General features: G+C 56.1%; 1 protein-coding gene across 2 annotated transcripts in view; it reads left to right on the top strand.

The window, feature by feature from the left end:
* LOC308180350 (uncharacterized protein) overlaps positions 1 to 14,815 on the top strand; it is a 75,236-nt gene that overhangs the window by 38,727 nt on the left and 21,694 nt on the right. For both annotated transcript variants that reach the window (XM_080561809.1, XM_080561810.1), the window contains exons 7-13: positions 4,129 to 4,405; positions 4,485 to 4,825; positions 7,677 to 7,721; positions 8,440 to 8,559; positions 11,800 to 11,838; positions 11,962 to 12,015; positions 12,669 to 12,722. In XM_080561809.1, coding sequence (XP_080417935.1) covers positions 4,129 to 4,405; positions 4,485 to 4,825; positions 7,677 to 7,721; positions 8,440 to 8,559; positions 11,800 to 11,838; positions 11,962 to 12,015; positions 12,669 to 12,722 — 930 coding nt within the window. The remainder of the gene's footprint in view (positions 1 to 4,128; positions 4,406 to 4,484; positions 4,826 to 7,676; positions 7,722 to 8,439; positions 8,560 to 11,799; positions 11,839 to 11,961; positions 12,016 to 12,668; positions 12,723 to 14,815) is intronic.

Raw genomic sequence — 14,815 nt, 5'->3', positions numbered from 1 at the left:
TCAGCTCACACAGAAACTGCTGTGGCTTTTTTTTTTTGTAGGGTAGAAGATGATGTCAGGGCAGTCAACAGAGACCCGGTTTTATCATCCCTTCAGGCAGCTGTTGAAAGCACACACTGTTTCTGGTGTGGACAGTCTGGGGACATCTGCCTAGGGGGTGAAGCAAATGGGTTTTTTTGCCCCCTGTATCTTGGTGGATGCTCAATGGGCTCAGCTGGGGTTTGGGCTGGGAGTTGGAGATGATGTCTGTGACCCCAAGGAGGGACCTGGGAAGCAAAAGGCCCCAATTTTTTCCAAAAACAGCTGTCAGTTCCTGCTTAAATGAAATGAAAAACTGCCCTTGGCCAAGTTTCTTGCACCTCTATGAAGCTGGGTGCTGCAGGAGGTAGGAGCTCGCAGCAGGTCGGTACCCAGGCTGCAGCCCGGGGCAGGTTTCAGCACTGCGTTTTGCCCCCTCAGGACTGAAACATTTTCCCTTCCAGCTTGCAGAGCCCTCCCGCAGTGTCCTGCATTGCCGCAGCTCTGTCCATTAATGAGAAGTTCAGTTAAAAATAAGAGAAATTTTCTCTGGGGAAGACCAAAGAATTCCTCTGCGCCCCCAACTACAAAAGAGCCAAACCCAAATCTAACCAGGAATGAGTCAATTTCTGAAACTATTTTAATGTGAACCTAGAGGCCAAGTCCCCAGCCCCCACCAGCTCTCATTTCTCCTCGGATTTACTACATGCCAAACCCCAAATTGAATCATGCAGCTGTGATTGCAGAGACCGTGGGTTTAATTACCGTGCCTGGCTGCAGGAAGAGGCTCGTGGAGAAGCCTCTGATGCCTGGTGCCACCGCTCCTCCGAGCCTCTTTCATCCCTCAGGATGAGTTTTTATTCCCTTTCCTATTTCAGATGCTCCTCTTCAGGTTGCCAGGTGCTGGAGGTGGAGGTTTACAAATAGCATTAAATATTTGCCGCGCAGATGTTGGAGCGTGCATGGAGCTGACCCCAATTTTTCTGTGGTTTGCTAACAAACTGTGTGGGCTGTAAATTGCATTATTTGGGGGGAAAGTGAGCTAATGGCTGCTAATTATAGCATGTTAATACTCTAAGATGCTAATCGCTCCTACCAAGGAACTCCAGGTCAGGCTCTAGGAGCTGGGTGATGGGAATCACAGAATTGTCTAGGTTTAGAAGAGACCTCCAAGATCACCGAGTCCAACCTCTGACCTAACACTAACCAGTCCTCCACTAAACCATATCACTAAGTTCAACATCTAAAATTCTCTTAAAGACCTCCAGGGATGGTGACTCAAGAAGGCCAGCAGCAGTACCTAAGCCAAGCCTGGGCTCTGTGGGTCTGATGAGAGGTTTGTGGGCAGAGCCAAGGGCAGCTGAGGTGGGCTTTGAGCTCAGGACCGTAGCCCCCAGCCCTGGGAAGGATGTGGCCCATGGGGAGAGGTGCCCCACTGCTGGAGAAAGCAGAGCTACAGGTGAGGAGTAGCAAGGAAGCAGTCATCCGGCAGGGATGTGCATCCTTGGGGTAGTTTTAATTAAAAGCCCTGTTAAATGATGTCCCCTCGGTAGCCTCCTGAAGGTGGGTGGGAGTGCTGCTTCTGAGCCCCCCGGAGGGACCCCCAGGGGAGCGACACCTCGAGCTTGGTGTAAGGACGGCTGCAGAGGGGGCCGGCAGCCCCCTGTGCCCAGAGCAGGCTGCCTGGGGTGCTGCTGCTCTGGGGGAGCATCCAGGAGGGGGCTGGGTCTTGGGGGTGCTGTGTGGTGGGGGGCGGATGCCTGGGGCTCTGCCTCCTCGGAGGTCACTGGGGGATGGAGAAAGGAGAGGAATTGCTGTGCTGTGGGTGGAGAGGCTGCGAAATGGAGATACGAGGAGAAAGTCCATCAGAGGGAGGGCATGTCTGCGCCTTCCCCAGCTCTGGTCTCCCAGCTCTGCTCCACCTTGACCCCACGCGCTAGGAGGAGGAAGGTGTACGGCTGATAACGTGCGGTGTAGAAGCACTGATGGCCCCTGCCTCATCCTCCTGGGAGCTCACACGGCCGTGGCTGGCTGGAGAGCCAACATCACAGTGGGTAGAGCAGATGTCCTCGTGTGCTTCACCATTTCTACTCCTATCACAGCAGTTTCGGGGTTCAAAACAATGGCCAAGTGATTTAAGAGCAGAGCTCTGTGATTTCCTTGGGGCTTGGGTCTTACCTTCTTACCACGTTGCCGGTGACTGGGTGCTGCTCCCTGCCAGCACCCCAGTGCTGTGCTACTTTATGGGGTTCATGGAGCAGGGAGGTCTAGAGCGTGGGAATGTGATGTGTTTTGCTTCCCCCAGCTCTTCCTCTTCTTTGCATTTAAATCCAAATCATCGATGGCTTTAAAAATTTAAAAAAAAAAAAAAGAAATCTGTGGTGTATACTCAGAGCACGGCCACATCATTTCTGAACGAAGCTCTCCCCTTTGTCATCTGCCTTTTGGCAGCTTCTCTTTGTAATCAGGCTTTTGCCACTGCCTGGCTTTGCTGAGCACGTGGTTGTGTCGATGCCAGGGACGTCAGGCTGCCTTCAGCAGCTCCAGGACTGAGCATGAGGGAAGTTTTGCTCGAGCTGGGGGTTTCTGCCTCACCCCAGCACCACCAGCTTTGTTGTGTGGGGGCTGCGCACAAGACTGGAGGGGTTAGATGGGTGTCGGGCACCAAAATGTGAGCTTGCTGCCTCTGAGTCAGTTGGGGAGGCTGGATTGCACCTCGTGGTGTTATTCCTGGCTCTGGTTGAAGCAGAAGTGTGACGTGGGTGGCTCTGAAGTGCGGGGCTTAGTCAGACCCTCAGTACGTGGTGTGTGTGTCTGAGCAGGCAGCGCAGAACCCAGCTCTGCATCCTCAGGACCTTGAAACTGAAGGTGGAAATATTCCTGTGCTCCCCCAAATCCCTGTACTTAGATAACATCTTGGGTCAGAAGAATATTGTCTCTGGGTGAGCACTGGGGTCAAGGGCTGGCCTGAAGCCCCGCTCAGTTGCAGCTGCAGCGGTTGGGCTCAGGTAACGTGGGATGGAGGTGACCTGGGGTGGATTCCTCCCGGTTGTTGTTCTCACACCTGAACGCAAAGCGTTCAGCTGTTTGGAAAATGCTGCTGCCTGTTGAGCTCCTCTGCCTCCAGGGCTCTCCAGAAGCGGGTTTGGCCACAGCCACCTGTGTCACTGGGGCCTCACCTGCAGAACCTCTGGCAGTGGGATTGCTGCTGGGGGGGCTTGGGAGCACCAGGACGGGTTTGCAACCGAGCAGGATCAAGGCCAAGAAATGGGTTCAGTCAAAAGAAGGCGCACTGGGAAGGATGCTTGGTGTCTCCTTGTGCTTGCTCCCCTCCCACAGCCCAGCGAGGCACTCACGGGCCTGCATCTCCCTCTAGTGACTTCTCCCAGACTCTGTTCGTCAGCTGCGTTGCACCAGCCCCAAGGAGCCCCCAGCCACGGTCCCATGGGCTCCGGTGGCTGCCTGGCACTGGGCTGCCCAGCCCCGCAGGGCAAGCTCTGAGCGGGCACTGGGAGGCGTGGGGGGCTGCTGGGAACACTGCTATTACCAAGGAGCATCAGGTCCTTCGGGACCTGGGGTACGAGTCCATCCTGTGACACTGACATCGGTGGTGGATGTAAAACCGAAGTGTGCTGCAGGTGTGGGTTGGCACTGTAATGCTTATTTCTTATCTCCTTTTCCACATTCACAACTTTTGTTTGTGGATGTTTCTATCAATATTGCCATTTTTCTCAATCCGTGGTTGGTGCCTGGGCTCTGCTGGGGCTGTAGGGCGGAGGGAGGCATCGTGCCCTGCGCTGTCCTAAAGTGACCATTGGTGGGGCAGCTGAAGGCAAGGCAAATCCCTTGCAAACCACTGTGGTAAATTAAATGTCGTTGAACTCAGGTGGCTGAACTAACCCGCCTGGCACTGACAAGCTCTCCCAAGGCTGGGGAGCTGCCTGGAGCCCATTCAACTCCTGCTCCATGTTGGTGCTGAAAGGGGCTTGTGGGTGCACTTTGGACCAGGACAGGGCATCAGAGCAGTGGTGGCCTCCGGAGCCCCGATGAAACAAGCTGCTGGCTTAAAAAAGAGAGAAAACTTCAGATTTCATTATTTTTCCTTTTCAGGATTGGAGGTTCTCCAATTCAGATTGGACCTCGGGGCCGCCACGGGCATGGGAGGACACCGAGGAGACCCTTAACCTCCAGCCGGATGGGAGCACCCTGCCTTCGCTCTCTGCTGATGAGATGCCATCGGCCGAGGAGGAAGACGAGGAGGAGGAGGAGGGAATCCGTTCTATTGAGGATGAAGGCTTTGAGCTGTTGAACTCCACCTACAATAAAATCACCGGCCCTGGCAGGCCAGGGCTCAGCAGGAGCGGACCACAGGCCACTGGTAACTCCAGTGAGTCTGTTTCACTTTCCTCCCTTTCTCCTGAGCTCAGGCACAGTGCCCCGTACCTGACGGTGCTTTATCCCCCCAGAGCCACCAGCCAAAACGCAGCGAGCAGCCCAGAAGGAGCACGCCGCCGACCCCCAGCAGGAGAACATCACCATGGAGAAGCAGAAGGGTGCTGCGGGTGCCCAGCGCCGCCTCCCACCCACCAAACCCGGCCATGCCATCGCGCCCAACGCTGTCCCCAAGCTGTCCCCATCGGCACGTCAGGCGGCTGCACCCAAAGGTCCCCCAGGGATGGGGATGGCTGCAGGTGACCCGGAGCACCCTCCCACCACCCTGGGGTACCCCATCTCGCCGGCGGCACGCAGGCAGGGGGCTCGCATGAAGCCAGGACCCCCGGGGCCACCAGGGCCACCAGGGCTGCCGGTGAGTGGTAGAGGTGAGGGGGAGGGACGGGTGGGTGGTGGAGGCAGGTGGCAGCTTCACAGGCAGATGGAGAAGACCATTTCCTTCAGTCCCCTGCCCTAGACATGGTCTCAAGTCATTTAACAGTGCTGTTGGCTTTGTTTTTATGCTGCCCGAAGTCGAAGCAGTCACCTCCAGCCCCTGTCCCCACAGCAGGCCCCTGCTGGCATCGCTGTCCTTTGCTTTTCCACCACTGTCACACCCAAAATTCAAAGCATTGAATTAACCCAGGGTTACAGGGTTTTATTGGTTTTTCAAGTTGTTAGTGAACCGTGGTTCTCATTCATTGTGTAGTGGATGAGAAAAGAAGGGAAAATTTAGAAATAGTAAATTTAGAGTAGCTAGGTCTTTAGAGGAGTTGTCAGCCTTCACTTAGCTAGGCTTTCTTAAGCAGAAAACTGCATTTTATTCACCCTGTTGCACAGCTGAGAGCAACCACAGGCATCATCTCCTCCTACCCTGTACATGTGGGAACGTCGGGCACGGGGCTGCCCTGGCTGGATTTTGGGTTTGGGGACCTTGGGGCCGGTCTCTGTGCAGGGCCATCTGTCCATACGGTGCGTTCGGTGCACTGGCCCTAAATTTGTCATCGGTGTGCCAGGCATTGTAGGACACCGGCTAAATTTAGGACTGCTAGCTTCCCTTTCAAGCCAGCTCCTTGTTCCTGCAGCTATTGCTTGTGGAAATAAAATAAAGCGGCAAAAGGAGCAGATGCTGAAGGAAACATCGCAGGAGCCACAGAAGCATCCCGGGGGCTGACAGCCCAGCAGTGGCCTGGCAGGAGGAGGCTGAGCCAGCAGGGAATTGCTTTCCCCCCCCATAGGAAGCATTGAGATGTGTTTTGATGGTGGCTTGGATCAGGATTTGGAGCAGCTTGAAGGGCTTCTGAGCTGCTGGGCTCAGGCAGGGAGGTGGCCACTGCCCCCGCACCTCTTGCTGCTGTCCTTTGTCACCGTGTGGCGATGCCAGCGAGGACGCAGTGGGTGTATCAGGGTGCGCAAATGCAGCTCGTGCACGGAATTTAAGGTTTTTTCCTTTGGAAGCATGGCCTTGCTCTGCTGCTGGTTTTGGTGGTGCTGTGTGCTGGCCTTGGAGCACCCCCTTCTGCTGGGTCACCTTGGGCATCCTTGCCTCCAGGAACGTGGTGTGAAGCAGGGCGGGTGTCTGCAGGTGCTGTCTCCTGATTTTTCTAGAGGAAAAGCTTGGAAACAATGAGTTTTAGCATGAACGTTTTTGCTCATGGGGATTTTTCTCGTCCTTGGCAGTGTCCCTCAGGGAAATCAGTGTGTTTTGGGGGAAACTGGTGCTATTGCTTTCTGGAGTCTGGAGGTGCAGGTTCATGTATGTCTGGTTTGCCGCCCTCAGAAGTTTTCACATGTTTGCAGAACGATTTTCAGTACCTGTTCTGGTAGGGAGGTGTGGATGGAGGCTTGTCCAGCGCCCTGCCACCTCCTGTTCATGCCCAAACCCCCGTGAGGACACTTACAGACCCCGTGGACCATGGCCCCGGTTCCCATCACAGCCATTGACCTCTGCAAAGGCACCAGAGCTCTGAGGGGAAGCAAACACAGCGAGGAGCAGAAAGTGGTTATTGCTTTCCGAGCTGCTGATGTTTATGATCTCGCTAATCCTCCTTGCTGTGGTTTCGCTGCCAGCATTCAAAAGCTGCTTGGCTTTTCTTAGCCATGTGCCACTTTTTTTTTCCTTTTTTTTTTTTTTTTTTTTTTTTTTACTTCTGTCACTTAGCTTTGGCTGGTTGGGAGCAGAGACATATTTGCTCTTTGTAGGCTTAAACCGAATCCTGCTAGGGGCACAAGCTTGCACGGTGGGCAAGCGCAGACTTCTCTGTGCTCTGCTTGGAGGAGCCCCCGTGGCTGGGGCACACGCAGTCCCTGCTGTGGGGACACCCCACAGGAAGGGGGTCACGGTGGTGCTGTGCAGTTTGCGGGGCTCCCTTCTGGGAGAGATCTTTTGGATCAATTTCTGTTTGTCTCCTGACATGATCTGGCCCTTTGGTTCGGGTCTGGGCACAGCAGGTGATGAACATCCCTTTGGTGACATGTTCCTTGGTACCAAAGCTGCTTCTGGATACACAGCCGGGGCTGTGGTGGGTGCGAGGCCATATCTGTGCCTCCCAGTGCAATTTGGTGCCTCCGATCTCAGGCTGCAGGGCTCGGGCAGGCAGTTTGCAAGCAGAGGGCAGAGGCTGGCTGTTGCTGAGGCCACCAGAGCCGCAGTTCTGCAGCAGATGCTGCGCTGCAGCGGTGCCTGGCTCCGCGCACATCTCCCACGTACGTTCCTTTCATCAGGAAAAGCTGGGATCCCCCAGCTGGCTTCATTTCTGTCCGGACAGATGCTCTGGTAAGCCCTCAAGTGGGGTCATCACTTGGCCAACAAGCACACGTTTGTTTAGAGACAAGGCAGATCAAATCTACAAGTTAAAAGCTGCAGATGTTTGCATCCTCCCCCAAACTACTGTTCGAGTCCATGGCCACGGTCCAGCTTTCCATTTCTCCTTTTTTTTCCCCCTAACGTTCTGCCTTTGCTCACCAGGTGTCAGGAGATGTGCTCAGGGTCAGTTGTGTGATGGATGCAGCAGGAGCGCTTGGCTCCTCTTGGCCTAGAGCTGCATCCTGGTGCCAGGGCAGCACCAAGTGGGATGCATCTCCCACCCCATCAGCTCTCGGGGCTGGGTTTGGGGCACTCGGTGCTCTTGGTTTGCTCTCAGCTGGAGGCTGAATCCCTTCTCGCTTCCCTGGGCTGGGGAAGCCAGCAGAGTCGGGTGACACAGCTCTGCTCCTTTGCCTTGCAGGGGTGCCCTGGGAGACGCGGGCTGGTGGGGCCCAAAGGAGACAAGGTGAGCATCTGGGAAAACGCATAAAGCCTCGAGATGTGGCCGAGGGTCCAGGGAAAATACCAGCGATGGTTGGGGTTTGCAGCTTGCTTGTATGTTTGGTTTTTTTTGATCAGAATAGCTAAGTGAGTATCTGATGCTGCAGCCTGGTGGCCCCTTAAGTGCGTTTGGAGGAGGAGAAAACTATTTTAGCTGGGTATTTGAAGCCCGTGAAGCTGCTCCAGCTCAGGTCACCTGGAGGGATGCTGCCATGTCCCAAAGTCCAGTCCCATGCTGCACCCACCAGCCCATCTGACCCCATGCACCGCGGTGGCCAGCCCCATGGGTGCTGGTCCTGCAGCACCTTTTCCACCTTTCGGTGGCGAAAGTAGCAGGACCCTGCTTAAATCACGGAGAGAGGGGCAAGTTTGCCTGCTGGAGGAAGGGACACCCTGGGGCTGCTGCAGTCAGTGCACCGACATGCTGTGGGTTAGTGGTGGTGGGTTCCCCTCGCTGTGCCCTACTGCTCTCCTGCAGCACACAGGCATGGGGCTGTTAAGGGCATTGCTGCAGCCCCCAGCAGGGCTGCTGGGGACATCACAGCTCACACTAACATCTCTGTCACCACTTCCCCATTGGTGACACGGTGAGAGTGCTTCTGGCCTGGCCAGGACCTGTTTCCAGCCTGTGACGAACGTTAAAACCCCACGCTGGTGTTAAGGAGCTGCCTCTCTCTTCCTAGGGATACCCTGGAGCCATGGGGCAGACGGGACCCCCAGGGGACCCGGGTCCCATGGGCATCCCCGGCGTCCCCACCATCATCCTCTGGAGGAACTCCCGGGAGGACTGGCTGACCTTCACCGTGAGTCGGGAGCCCCACGCGCACCCGGGGTACCAGCTCTGTGCCCCACGGGGCTGGGAGGAGGGCTTCAGGATGCGCACTGGGATTCCTATCCGTTTCCTTTTTTTTTTTTTTTTTCTATTTAACACTTCCAAAGGTGTTCCTTTCCATCTTCTCCTGGCCAGCAGGGAGGAGCAGGGGCAGGGGAGGCTGTCAGGATGGGAGGAGAGGGAGGATGCAAGGAGAGTAGATGCTCACCATTTGGCTTTGACTTGTGGAGTTTGTTGCCATCAGGCTCCTTGCTGGGGCGAGATGTTGCTGGGAGGGGAACAGGGCTGCTCAGCAGCGTTGGTGGCTGCAAGCACCGAGCATGAGGGGTTCGGTTCTGCTTGGTTCTGCTCGGCCTGGGCACCCCACCACACGCCTCGTGATGTTACCACTGTAAGAAATCATTGCTGTCCTTGTTAATGGAAACAGCTTGTTAATTTATTCCTAAATCCAGTGGCTGGAGGGGAGGAAAGGAAAAAGGGGGTTCTTGCTCCTACCTCTGCGTGGGAGCGACCTCTGCAGAGACCCAGGCGGCCTCATCCAGGTTCCCCCTGGCAGAGCACCTGCTGGCATTAAGCTGGATCTCAAGCCCTGGAGAGCCTTGCCTCAGCCTGGCAGGGCAGCAGCTGAAGGTGCTGGGTTTCTGGCTGCTGTAGGCACTCCAAAAGCCTGGGCTCAAGCTCCCCGGTGCGGGCATGCTCTGCGCTGTGTGTGTGTGATGTCCCCGTGTTGTCTCTGCAACCTGCCCAGTGGCACTGGGGGAGCTGGTGTGGGCCGGGGCGATGGGCTGCTCTGAAAGCCAGGCTTGGATCTCCAGCTCCTGAAAGCTTCAGAGACCATGGGCAAAGAGATTCAACTTCTTATCTGCAGCTCTGCATTTGTGCAGAGGGTAACGGCATCCCTCTCTAAGTGCCTCTAGTGCTGGCAGCACGTACATGGATGCAGTGCAGGCGACCTCCCTTGTATTTACTCCTCTGAAACATCTCTGGTCTCGCCCAAAAGCCCCAGGGGGTCAGGCTCACCCCCGTCCTGCTGTGCCCTGACACCAACCCCCCAGACCCCTGCATGGCCTGGCAGGTGCCGGGACCCCATCCTCCTGCTGCAGGGCAGAGGGGAGATGCTAGGGGAGAGCCCGCTTGGGGCGATGGTTTTCCTGCTGCACCCATCTCTTGGTGCTGCCCCTGCCCCCTGCCAGCAGGTGCCTGGCAGGAGATGAGAGGGAAGCAGGGATTACAAGCAAGGCAGCCTGTGCTATTCAGCACCCGCCAAGGATCAAAAGCATTCTTCGTGCTGGATGGGAGCAGCGATGTTCCCTTCGGGTCCGTCCACCGAGCCCCTAGGAAGTTCTCTGGTTGCTCCAGCACACGCTGTCCTGGGGGCTCATTGAGGCAGGGCTATCCCCCCATGGCCGGGGTCTGCCCACAGGCATGGCACAGACCGGTGTGCCGCGGGCCCCACCATAGGACAGGAGGTCTGTAACGCTGCAGGGTGCAAGAGCTGGCTGCGGGGAGACAGCTCGCTCCTGTCGAGCCAGACCTGCTTGACATCCACATTCTCCTGCCCTGGTGTTGCTGTAGGTGAGGAGGTCAGGCTGGGGAGCAAGGGCTGGTAACTCCAGAGCAAAAAGAAATACGGCAGGAGGAGAAGCCCAGGGGTGTGGGCAGACCTGCTCACTGCAGGCTTTCCCAGCCCTGGGATGGGGCTGGAGCCTTGCAGGATGGGTCGCACACCGTGACCAGTCCCATCCCGGTCCCCACACCGTCCCGGTGTCCATCACACCACTCGTCAGAGCTGCTGGAGGCAAAGTTTGGGCAGTTTCCTGCTTAAATTGCAGAAGAACATTCATTCCTCTCCTTGGCGCCTGCTGCTCTGAAGCACGAGTTCACCTCTTGCGGGATTTCTTTTTTCCCAAAAGGTTGGATTTTTATTTTTTTTGAAGCCTAATGAAATAATATCCTGTCCCGAGTGAACCCGAGTTCACCGATTCACAAGACAAGGCAATAGCGCTGGCTGTGCTCCAGCCCCCCGAAAGTTGTCCTGAGCAGCTTTTTGGGGGAAATGAGAAGTGGCTGAGCAAGGGGGCCGCAGCCTGGCGGGGGCTGCTCGCGTTAATCAGCTCGGGACCAACTTGAAAGCAGCCGAGATGCCTGGTGCAGCATTAGAGCTCGTTAAATGCCTTCATCCATCATCTGCCCCGAGAGCCCCGCTCGTTATTAGAAATATTTCCACATGTTGAAAGGTCTGTGTTTATGTTCAGTAATGAGTGCCTTGGCTTTCCCATCTCCCTCCTCCGGTATCGGAGGGTGAATTTCGGGGGGGGTTCTCTGAGCCCCTGAGGCTGGTGCTGGGTAAAACCTGAGCACGTGGGAACCCGGCCCCTCCAGCTGCTTGGTGGGGAACAAGGCAGGGTTTGGGGTTTTTTTTAGCATTTTATGCAATCCAGGATTTGGAGGAGCTGCCTGAACCTTGTGTCTGACCTTGCCGTGGAGCGAGGAGGAGGAATAGGAGAGATGGGATTTGCATCCTGAATGTCTGTGGTTCATGATGCTGGGAGAAAAGGAGGCTGGCTGGTTGCCTTCAATACATTCTGCTTTGTTTTCTGGTCGTCTCCCAGAACCTGGGAGCATGCAGAGGAGGCTGTGCCGTGAAGTGTTCAGGAGCCTTATGCTGGTTAGGAGCACTGTGGGGCTAGCTGTGGCCAGGTGGGATTAGCCCATCCTGTGGCTTTGGGGTGTTTGCTTGTCCCTTGGTGGTCCTCTGAAAGCTGGAAGTGTGTAATGTGTTTGGCTGTGAGGGGAAGCTCAGCATCTCTGCCTTCTGGGGCTGCTGGGGGGGTCAGGTTTCCGACCCAGCCAACCCACGTGTCACGACATCTGCTTTAGTTCAACCTGGGCTAAAGACAACAGTTTTCATAACATTCTCCAAGCTCTGTTTAGCAGCAGAGGTGACCTGGCTGCTTGGTCCCCCCACGCCTGAAGACGTGGGCTCTCTGTCATCTCAACTTGCTAGTGAGGCCAGCAGTTCCTCATGTCCTGCACCTCGTGGTGTGCTGATTCAGCCTTCTCCCATGACTCGCATACACGTACTGTAAAAAATAACCCATCCAGAGGAATGGTTGATTGCTGCCTGTTCCCAAAAGACTTTGAAACCAGCAGAAAGAGACCAGGGATTTGGGGAGGATTTTTTCACGTTTTTTTCCCATTCCCTTTTCAGCAATCACCATTTTACCAGCTTCTGCACGCAGGCTGGCCGGTGAGTACCGCTGCAAAGTTCTGTGGTTTGGTTTTCCCTCTGCATGGCCAGCTGAGTTTTCCTCTTTCCAAGCTCCTTGGCAGTGAGATCTGCTCTGCCAATGTTTCTTTCTCTTTCATCCAGAGGAAACCCGGAGCCCCCGGCCCTCCAGGACACCCAGGGAAAGCAGGAGTGCCGGTAAGCGTGGCCACCTCCGGGCTGCTCCTGCCTTCCCACGGACAATTTGAGTTCATGTCCCAGCCCCTGAGCAATCCTGGGCTCCCCAAAAATCAGCTGTAACTCAAGGTCTTGGGGTTGGGTTTCAAAGAGGCCTCGTGGTTTTCTTGTCTGTGGGCCACCCATGGGCAGGTGGCGTTCGATGTCCCCGCTCCCTGCCCCTGCTCCTCCCTCCAGCAGCCCCTCTCACTGGGGACTGGGTTCCCGATGCTGCTCCTGTGTGCGCCCACGTGTTTGGGTAAGGACAGCATAAAGTCATTCAGAAAAGCATGAGAACAACCCAAGGAGCAGCTCGTGGGATGCTTGCAGAGGGTGGTGGGTCTGCGTGCCCCGTGCTTCCACCACACTACGTGCATCCCAGCCTCCCGCGGGTATCAGAGCAGTGAACACGGGCAGGGTGCTGAGGTGTGAGCGAGCCCTGGTGCAGCCGCAGGGCGCTTGGGTGCAGATCCATCCTTGGATGTGAATCCCAAGGCTGCTTTTGTGCATTGTTCTTTGTTCTCCCTGTAACTGTATCCGCAAGGCCCTGGCATCTTTCAGCACGGTGGATTCTGCAACACGACCCGGGGGGAGCGTGGCCAGCGTTTGCTGACTCGCTGCCTGTTTGTGTGCAGGGGCCATCGGGAGAGCCAGGGGAGCCGGGCGAGAAAGGCCAGCGGGGGTACACGGTGAGTGCCTGGGGCTCGGGGGCTGCTGGCAGGGGTGCGGGCTGGTATAAGGGGTGTGGGATAGAGAGGTTGTTCTGTTCAGAGAGGTTGAACGTGCCCTCAGCAAGATCCTTGGTAGCCGGGCCTTTCCTGGGGCACCAAGGCTTGGAGCACTGTGTGGAGGGGAATCCTAAAAATAAGGTTTGCTGCTGGCTTGGGACCTCTGCAAAGAGATGTGTGCGTGACCTGAAGGGTCGTGTGAGAAGCAGCCCCGGTCCCCTCTGCAGGACCAGCGTGCACTGTCCCTTTGTCACCTCCTGGAAAATATCCCCCCAGTTCCCTGCGGCTGATGGGACGTGTGAGCCTTCAGCTCTGGCCGTGCTGGCAGAAGGGCACCGCTGCATAGCGGGAACCTGGGACCCCGTTGCCTGCCCAGGGATGAGTGAGCACAGCTCTGGTGTTTCAACGCCCCGTGGATAAAAGGAGATGAGAGCGAGTATCCCAATCTCCCTGCACTGCTGGAGGTTTCCACTGGCTCCCCACCAGTGCTCGGTGGTGCCCAACTCTCGCAGGATGAGCTGGCACACCCCAAGCCTGATACTACCTCAGGGGAGCTGGTCTGTAGGTGTCCCCTGGCACCTCTGGTTCTCGTGGTCTCTGTCCTGGTTGCTGCAGGGGATGAGCAGTGCCCTTTGCTGCTGCTCCTCACCGCTCAGCCCAACGGTTTTCTTCCCTCAGCCCTCCAGCGCCCCCGTCCCTCCCCAGCACCCTCAGGCCGGTCCCCTGGTCCCCTCGGCTCTCTCCCGCAGTGACCTTCCTTTCTCCCTGCTGTCTAAAGGAGGACTTTACAGGCTGACAACCAGGATGTGGGCCAGGTCCTACCACCTGTGTTGGATCTTCTCAATCCCAAAAGCCCACGGTGAAGTTTAGAGGTGAAATCTTGAGCAAGGATCAGAGCTACGCTGCAGGGCGCTGAGTGCCGGAGTAAATCCGCTCCCCATCACATACCCTGCAGCAACGTGGCCTCTACCCGGCCCCACTCCCTCGCAGCAGGGATGCACGTGGGGATGGCGTGCTACCAGCTGCCAGCATCTGGAAGGCTTCACGGGCTGCGTTAAGTCAGTTGAGTGTAAACACTGGAGTCGGTCAGCGGAGCTTAACCAGAAGGTGCCAAAATCATTCCCTGCCTTCACGTGAGCAGGATCTGCAGGGGGAGCACAGATGGACAGGAGCGTTTTTCCCATCCAGCTGTGAGCCTGATGTCTGTTCAGCTCATCCCAAGCGGTTCAGGGTGGGTTTGGTGACCACTTCGGGCAAGGTGCCGTGGTCCTGCTAGAACTTGCCCCAAAAGGCTGTGATGCCCATTCATGCTATGGCAGATCCCTGCTGGGCACTGCCTGTGCCTCATCCCTCGTCCCCATGTCTGGTGGCGTGGATGCTGCTGCCCGATGCACAAAGAAATCCGAAGCACCGCTCATAGAGGGATCTGTCCTTGCTCTGCTTTGCTTAGAGGACCCTGGTGATGAAGGTGTGATTGCAGCAGGAGGAGGAGGAGAGATTTCACGTCCACATCAGGCACCAAAGCCCGGCTCAGGGTGCATTTACCCGTGGTCTGTTCTGCTTTTGGGATCTCTGCTCAGGTTCGCCCATCACAGACCAAATCACAAATAACAGCAAATATTCCCCAAATCCCAGAAGTGGGGACTTGAAGCGGAATGGGACAAAATGGTGTTCCTTTGGGTTGTGTGCCCCGATTGTGAGCAGGCACCGCTGAAGCACGGTGCGGGTGGCTGCACGTGTGGAGGTCTGTGGGGAGCGAGGGGATCACTAGGAAAGGAGCTGGGAAAGAAAACCTCCCCCAGACAAGCTTCTGTGTTTTCCAAACCAGATTCTTCCCTTGAAAAGTAACTGAAGCAGCTGTGTTGCTCTGCAATTCCCTTGAACCCTGACTTTCCAGACACAAACAAAGCCTGGTTTTGGGGGTGACAAAATGTTCCAGACTTCTCAGGAAATCCGAACAAAGCAATTGGAAGGGAAATGACTTCTGCTTGTTCCAGATTGATCTTTATCATTTCCTAATTCAGAATTACCAGGGAGCTGAGGAAAATCAAAAA

This window comes from Anser brachyrhynchus, assembly GCF_964034855.1.
Source record: "Anser brachyrhynchus genome assembly, chromosome: 19".
NCBI classification, from domain to species: Eukaryota; Metazoa; Chordata; class Aves; order Anseriformes; family Anatidae; genus Anser; species Anser brachyrhynchus.
This window is presented reverse-complemented; position numbering and strand designations above follow the sequence as displayed.